Below are 9,013 nucleotides of genomic sequence, written 5' to 3'. Positions count from 1 at the left end.
TGAATAAATGATTCACTTATTTCCACATTTGATTTTTTTAATGTCTCAATGACTTCTACGTGTGATTTTTACACTTTATTAATTTATGTTTATAAGACTTGTTTATTTTCAGATATGATTTTTCACAATTCATTTATAGTTTAACATGACATTTACAAGATATATTTATTTTTACAGGTAATTTCCCCCCACATCATTCAATTATATAGAATTCATATAGAATTATTTCACTAGATATTTATTTTGAAGTCTGATTTTTGTGATTTTAAAAATAAATAAATAAATAAATAAACAATCCACTTCTTTTTGCATGTGATTGTTTCACATGTTAATTAACTTCACATGTGATTTTTTTAAGCATGATTAATGCAGGTTTACGTGTGTGTGTGTGTGTGTGTGTGTGTGTGTGTGTGTGTGTGTGTGTGTGTGTGTGTGTTTATTTCTTTTCGTATGTGATTTCAAGTTCAAGTGTCTTTATTGTCATTTCAACCATATACAGCTGGTACAGTACACACTAACCACATGAGACGACACCGAACTAAAATAAGTTCTACACGTTCTACACGAAGACTTCGTATTCTCATGTCGGTTAAGCGGTTTAATTTTTCCAGATGTTAATTCCTGGCATGATTTATTTTAACACGTGAGCCCGTATTTTTCACACGTGTGTTTATGTGGTCACGTTCAGGTCGTAACAGTTTGAAATGCACCTTCATATGTTCTTCACATGTTCCTCACGTACTCGCACGCTGAAAAGCTCATGATGACATGAAAATGAAATGTGCGTGATTTGGTTACAAAAGGTACAAAGGGTAATGTTTGGGTTAGGACCGGGTTACCATTCGTACGACTTCCTTTTGTGCGAAATCAAAAACAAAATCCCAACCCGCATGCCCTCACTTGTTCAAATTTGTACAAATCTCTTATGAAATCAGGTTACACACTCTAGATTGAGCCACCGATTAAGCCATTCGATACATTCTGAGTGCTGAAACACAATATCCGAAGTGCATCCCTGCTCTTCTTCTCATATCTGTAAAGATAAATTCCCTCGGCGTTAAAGTGCATGTTGCTCGAAAACAATCCGCATGAGAAATAATACCGTGACAGCGTGTGATTAGCACTTTACCACATTCTCCGTCTTTCATAAGCTCATGAATGTCACGAATGACAAAACGCATGTTATTACTCCATACACTTGTGTCAGACGTTGCTATGATATATCACAATCATGCCAGGGCACGCATGCTCTCTCTTATTTCAGACGCAGACTTAACGCTACAGTTATCCGGCTTTATTTGTTTTTGTTATGTGTATTACTGTACATATAAACACTTGTATCAGCTCATTTATATCTTTATGCTGGTTAATCAGTTATTTTAAATACAAACCATCTAATTGGATACAAAGGTGATCTTTTACATTTCAAGACTACTAATGCAGTGACTGTTAATGCTAATGTTAATGTGACCTCTAAGCACCTCTTGATGCTTGATGAAGAAGAAGGACAAGCTATGAATCTAGAACCCTTAAAGGGTCTATGGATTGTCTCTTTAATGAAACCTTTAATGGTTTTGTCTCAGAAGAAGAAGAAGAAGAAGAAGAAGAAGAAGAAGATATTTTTAAAGGGTTGTGGTTTTGCTTTTCAGTCATCATGCTTATTGTAAGGAACAAAACACTTAGCATTTTACTGTTATAGGAAATAATCAACGTGCTGGTGTGATGAACTACAAAGTTGATTATTTCCCTATAACAGCATGTCTTGAACTGTGATATGCCTCTTATACTACAACAATTTTGAAACTCATTGACCCGAGACATGTAGAGGTTCCAGAGTTGAGCATTTTCCTGTGAAGCTTTTTAAAACTGTATATTGTTCTTATTGTTATCTGCTTTGTAATCATGCTATACTGAACAATTTAAATATCTCCTACATATTTTATGAAACTTAAGTGCTGATGGTTCTTTAAAGGTTCATAGCTTCCTAAATGGGTTCTACTTGGAATTCTAGCCATAAGCAAACACTATTTGTAGAGCTAAGCATTCCTGCACTGAAGACCAACCAAAGGACATGTACAGGTTCTAGATTGAATCTTTTCCCTACACTTCCGTATACACACTTCCCTATACACATTTCCCTATACACATTTCCCTATACACTCTTCCCTATACACATTTCCCTATACACATTTCCCTATACACATTTCCCTATACACTCTTCCCTATACACATTTCCCTATACACTCTTCCCTATACACTCTTCCCTATACACATTTCCCTATACACATTTCCCTATACACTCTTCCCTATACACATTTCCCTATACACATTTCCCTATACACATTTCCCTATACACTCTTCCCTATACACATTTCCCTATACACTCTTCCCTATACACTCTTCCATATACACATTTCCCGATACACTCTTCCCTATACACTCTTCCATATACACATTTCCCTATACACATTTCCCTATACACTCTTCCATATACACATTTCCCTATACACTCTTCCCTGTACACTCTTCCCTATACACATTTCCCTATACACTCTTCCCTATACACTCTTCCCTATACACTCTTCCATATACATTTTTCCTTACACACTCTTCCCTATACACTCTTCCCTATACACTTTTTCCTTACACACTCTTCCCTATACACTCTTCTATATACACTCTTCCCTATACACTTTTTCCTTACACACTCTTCCCTATACACTCTTCTATATACACTCTTCCATATACACTCTTCCCTATGCACTTTTCCCTATACACTTTTCCTTATACACTCTTCCCTATACACTTTTCCCTATACACTTTTCCTTATACACTCTTCCATATACACTATTCCCTATACACTTTTCTTTATACACTCTTCCCTGCACACTCTTCCATATACACTATTCCCTATACACTATTCAATATACACTCTTCCCTATACACTATTCCATATACACTCTTCCCGATACACTCTTCCATATACACGCCTCCCTATACACTTTTTCTTACACACTCTTCCCTACACACTCTTCCCTACACACATGTTTTTATACACTCTTCCATATACACATTTCCTTATATACTTTTCCTTATACACTCTTCCCTATAAACTCTTCCATATACATTTTTCCTTATATACTCTTCCCTATACACGCTTCCTTATAGACTTTTCCCCTATATTCTTTTCCCCATACACTCTTCCCCTCTATTATTTTCCTTATACACACTTCCTTATACACGTTCCCCTATACACTTTTTCCTATACACTTTCCCATATACACTCTTACCCTATGTTATTTTCCTTATACATTCTTCCTTATAGACTTTTCCCCTATATTCTTTTAACCAAACACTCTATTATTTCCCCTATACATTTACATTTATTCATTTAGCAGACGCTTTTATGCAAAGCAACTTACAAATGAGAAAAAACACTATACACTCTTCCTTTACACTTTCCCCTATACACTCTTCCCCTAAACTTTTTCCTATACACTTTTCCCTATACTTTCTTTCTTATACACTACTTCCTATATACTCTTCCATATAAACCTTCCCCTATGAGGTCTTCCCTATACTGTTTTTCCCTATACACTTTTCCTTATACACTCTTTTTCTTATAACCACTCATTATAATTTTTTCCCTATACACTCTTCCCTATACACTACTTCCTATATACTCTTCCCCCACGCTTTTCCCTATACACTTCTCCCGATACACTTTTTCCCTATACACTCTTCCTTATACATACTTGCACTACCACTAACCCTTTTACCTAAAAGTGTATCTTGTCCAACACTCTTGTTGGAAACATGTCATGTTTATCATCTGTTGTGTGATCCGGCTTGAGACGAGTCGAATGTTAACCATTTAACTGATTAAACCATTTCAAAATACATACACAAGTGTCAATAATTATAGCAAATCAATCATATTACAGATTGCATGGAATGTGCCTGAACTGAAGTTTCAAGGGCTTATCAGGAAGGTTCTTATTTTTTATTCTTTAATTCTATTGTTAATGTTTCTGTCAGAAGAATAAATCAGATTTCATAACAGTGTAACAGTGGAACCCTATAAATACTACTCATTCCTTGACCAACCCCAACGCCTCGTGCGCATATTTGTTTAAGAAATCAGAAGTGACGCACTGGGACATATTCTTCTCAAACCTGTCAGGTCCATCCGTTATTGACACAAGATCTGCCAACACACTTTTCAAAAGGTGTAATTTAAGATGAACGAACACACACGCACACAAAAACGCACGCACGCACGCACCCACGCACGCACCCGCGTAACCTCTAACCTGTGCAGCGACCTCCGTTTTGCCCACACCTTTTACGCACGTTATTTAGGTTATCTCTAGTATATCTAAGATATATCTAGTCAGTAGACATAAAGTATTTCCACAACACAATGATCTTTACAGATTACTTACATAAACCTGTATGAAAGCGTCTGCGTAACAAAATGCACCGATACACACTCACGCCCCCACCCCCCCAAATTGTCTCGTAGTCTTGTAAGCGCACGCCACCTGCTTGTGTGCCGTGAAATTTCTGCTCTGCACAGGTGAGCGTGCAGGTAAAGCAGGTGATCTAAAGCATTACAGCCTCTTTAGTAACCATTCAGATGAATACAATTAAGGAACACCGTTTTATATCTTATTAATGTTGTAAAAGATGAGTGCATTTTATATGCGTGTTTGTGGCGTCTTTTCTTTATTATTATTATTATTTATTTAAAGGATTTATTTCTTCTCGTGAGTCAGGTTGAATAAAGCTCGAGGCTCCGCCTACGTAGGCAGGTCTCGATGTGTCGGAGCTCTATATTAGACAGCACTCTTTCACATATTATGTGTCCTCGCACTTGTGCAGGTAGAGATTCAGCTGCTCTTACACGCGAAGTTTGGGAAGATTGAACGCAAGTCTGGTTGAACTCCCAAACAAAGCAACTCGGTGAACAGCTTGGATTTTCTTCTTCTTCTTCTTCGTCCTCTGCTTATTATTATTATTATCTTCTCCTCTAAACTTGTCTGTGAGCGAAGGACTTGTGATCATGAAGCTGGAGGTTTTCCGCGGCGCGCATCTCCACGCAAAAGCACCGGAGACGTGCAGCGACGCCGAGACCAGCGTGCCGTCTCCGCTCTCCGGGGAAGACGAATTAGGATCAGATGGCGACTGCGCAGCGCACAGCCCGTGCGCACCTGTCGCGTCTTCCGCCGTCATGTCCTCTGCAGCAGCGCGCATCGAGGGTAAGGACAAGGGCAAGCCGTACACGCGCAGACCAAAGCCGCCGTACTCGTACATCGCCCTGATCGCCATGGCCATCCGTGACTCCAGCTCGGGCCGCCTGACGCTCGCCGAGATCAACGACTACCTCATGCGCAAGTTCCCGTTCTTCCGCGGCACGTACACGGGCTGGCGCAACTCGGTGCGCCACAACCTGTCGCTGAACGACTGCTTCCTGAAGGTGCTGCGCGACCCCTCGCGCCCCTGGGGCAAAGACAACTACTGGATGCTGAACCCGCACAGCGAGTACACGTTTGCCGACGGCGTGTTCCGGCGACGCAGGAAGCGCATCGGCAAAAAAGCGGGCCGGGAGCAGGACGAGAGCGCAAACCGAGCCTCCACGGACTCTACAAATGCGCCCTCGGCCTCAACCAAGTTCACAAGCCCGTTCGCCATCGACAGCATCTTGAGCCGACCTTTCCGTAAAAGGGAGCAGCCGGAGCACTGCGTGCCAGAGGACGTCGCTGCGGCCACTTGGCCTGGGCGCGCCCCCGTTCCGTCGCCTTACGTCACGCGCGGCGCACCACTTCACGCGATGGTCGATGCGAGCGCAGCGGTGCACACACTCCGCGCCTACGGCATGATGGGCGTCGCGTTTGAGGACTTGGCCGCCGGGGTGCGGCATGACAGAGACTTTCTCAGCGTTCCACTGGGCTCAGAGTCCCGAGTTCCGGTCCCGAGGGTCACACCGACCAACGCGTCCACCAAAGTCAGAGCCTTTCACCCTTTTCAAATAGACTACTTATTATCCTAATGGCGCGCAGGACAATGTTTTCTTTGGCACTTTATACGTACTGTACTTGTTTATGGACTTTAAACTTAAATACATTTCATCAAGAAGTTGCCGCCAGTGGACTCTGGAACTTTGGTAGGCTATAAAATGGAGTAAACGCACAGATACAGGGGATGATTCTGCCCTGTCAGTAAATATTGTTGTATAATAATGTTAAGTCGTGTATTTATGATGTGCTGTTGGTCATTCCTGTGTGTTTTGCTCGTTCGGAATGTTGCTGAAATCGGGATTTTGCCTCAGCTGAAATATCACTTTGCTTTTGCTCTGTCGTCTTTAAAAGCAAGGACACTGACAGCAATGTTGTTGTTGTTGTTGTTGTTGTTGTTGTTTTTAAATAAAAAAAAAAAAAAGGTCAGCTAAACGGTACAATGACATGTTCAGCTCTGCCTGTAAACTGGACAGCACTGCTTATGTCTACTGAAAAGAATGCATGCGAATTTTTATAATGAGCAATAAAAATTTATTTCTGTAACAAAGGGAAAAAAAACGTGGCAAGTGATTTTCTTTTTTTATGAGACATGTTGTGAAATGATGTGATGACTTTCAAGAAAGGAAAGCATGGCGTAATTATACAGCATACACTAAAACATAAAACGAGCTGGAGGGGGAGGGAAAGCAAAAGGTTATGTGTGTGTGTTATTTTGTTTGTCTGTTTGTTTGTTTGTTTGTTTGTTTGTTTGTTTGTTTGTTTGTTTATAAGGTTATTTACTTACATTTTTGTGGCGAATGTGCACAGGAAAAGTGCTTTTATACACTAATAATTAAGTCTTTATAATAATAAATAATAAAGTTAAATATATTGCACAGGAAAGGGTTTCAAAAAATGATAATTGAAACATTAAACCAAAATCAGCCCCATGCGTCATATAATCTAGTCATAATAAAATATAATACCATTATATAATATTACAATTCCAATAACAGCAGTGGTAAGCTGTATATGAAATGATACAACTTTTTAGAATTTGTTTTTGTTTATTTTTTAGCCATTTAGGGCTCGATTTAAGTGTGTAAACACACGCTTAGCTCATCTAACTAAATCTAGACCTCTAAGAGATCCTAAATGTTACGTATATCATGATAATATGATTTTTTTTTTAAAGGTGGAGGTTGAAGGTGCGAGTTGCTGTCCGCGGTCCTGAACTCCAATTAGGGTCAAAGCCATTAATGAATGAGTTTTATTCTTAAGATTGAACCTTTTACTATGATCAGACTAAGCTATGTTATCGGTACATTCTTAAGAATGGCTTAAAAGAGAAACAAAAGGACAAAGCATTAAATTAAAGACAACATTTTTAAATCCCCATAACGCGACTGCTCCATGAGGACACGCCCACTTCAACGACTTTCACTTAAAGCTTGGGTTTAGCCCGGATTCTGAAGTCACGTGATGACCAACGCACCCCTTTAAATAAATAAATAAATAAATAAATAAATAAATAAATAAATAAATAATCTAAAAAGCAAGCCCAGCGTTTTAATGGACATCTTGGCTTAAGTAGCTCCAGAATACCGAACCATATCACAAATATAATATAAAATAATCTCATTTAGCACACATGGCTTATCATTTCCTATGGGGTCTAGACCCCATACGCCATCCAGGGTGTCCCCTGCCTTGTGCCCCATATCCCCTGGCATAGGCTCCAGGTTCCCCGCGACCCAGTAAGGATAAGCGGTACAGAAAATGGATGGATAGATGGATAGATGGATGGGAGGATGGATGGATGGATATAGACCTGAAATAATTTTACAAATGTAGTCTGGACACTCTCCTACACACGCTATACCAGGGGTGGGCAGTCTTATCTCGAAAGGGGCGGTGTGGGTGCAGTTTTTCAATCCAGTCAAACAGGAGCCACACCTTCAGGTGTGGCTTCTGCTTGGTTAGAATGAAAACCTGTACCCACACCGGCCCTTTCCGGATAAGATTGCCCACCCCTACGCTATACACGCTCTATACACACTCTATACACACTCTATACACACTTTATACACACTCTATACACACTCTATACACACTCTATACACACTCACACCCTTACAGCAATGTGCTATAATAAATCGGTCCAGGCACATCAGCTCTTACACATTCAGATAACACTGATCATAGTATAATCTAATAATCACCTACATTAACCTGCTTGAGATACAATGAGAATAGATTTATTTATTTACTCATATTATGTTGCACATAATATGCAAAAACGTGTCTGCCTGTAAAATAAATAAATAAATAAATGAATGAATGAATAAATAAATGAATAAATGCATACGCGACTTTTATCATTTTACTAGGAAATATGAAGATAAACAAGGTCTATTTCAGATGAGTATTTTAAAACAACAGATTCTGTAATGATTTATTCGATAGTCAACTCAAACAAGAAGGAAAATAAACCTAAAAGATATGTAGATAGATAGATAGATAGAGAGAGAGAGAGAGAGAGAGAGAGAGAGAGAGAGAGAGAGAGAGAGAGAATGTAGGCTATAATATAAATGCATGTAATATAATAAATAAGTAGATAGACAGACAGACAGATGTTATTATGTGTAAATTAATCACACCTACACCTGTGTACATTAACACACCTACACCTGTGTACATTAAGCTCACCTACGTACACTAACACACCTATACCTGTGTATATGAACACACTACACCTACATTAACACACCTACACCTGTGTACATTAAGCTCACCTACACCTGTGTACACAAACACACTTACACCTGTGTACATTGAGCTCAAGTACACCTGTGTATACTGACACACCTACACCAGTGTACACTAACATACCTTAACCTGTGTACACTAACACACCTACACCAGTGTACACTAACACATCTACACCAGTGTACACTAACACACCTCCACCAGTGTACACTAACACACCTACACCTGTGTACATTGAGCTCAAG

The 9,013-nt window shown here is 39.6% G+C and overlaps 1 protein-coding gene across 1 annotated transcript; it reads left to right on the top strand.

The window, feature by feature from the left end:
* Positions 1–4,857: 4,857 nt before the first annotated feature.
* Positions 4,858–6,420, top strand: foxq1a (forkhead box Q1a). Its single transcript, XM_017473007.2, has one exon. It carries the CDS (start codon positions 5,066–5,068, stop codon positions 6,050–6,052), a length of 987 nt encoding a protein of 328 aa, XP_017328496.1. The 5' UTR covers positions 4,858–5,065; the 3' UTR covers positions 6,053–6,420.
* The last annotated feature ends 2,593 nt before the right edge of the window (positions 6,421–9,013 follow it).

The sequence above is a fragment of the Ictalurus punctatus genome, chromosome 7 (assembly GCF_001660625.3).
Source record: "Ictalurus punctatus breed USDA103 chromosome 7, Coco_2.0, whole genome shotgun sequence".
Classification (NCBI taxonomy): domain Eukaryota; kingdom Metazoa; phylum Chordata; class Actinopteri; order Siluriformes; family Ictaluridae; genus Ictalurus; species Ictalurus punctatus.
Note: the sequence above shows the minus strand (reverse complement) of the source record. Positions and strands in the feature narration are given on the sequence as shown.

Coding starts and splice junctions, on each gene's coding strand:
- foxq1a (XM_017473007.2), top strand. CDS start 5,066: ATGAAGCTGGAGGTTTTCCGCGGCGCGCATCTCCACGCAAAAGCACCG.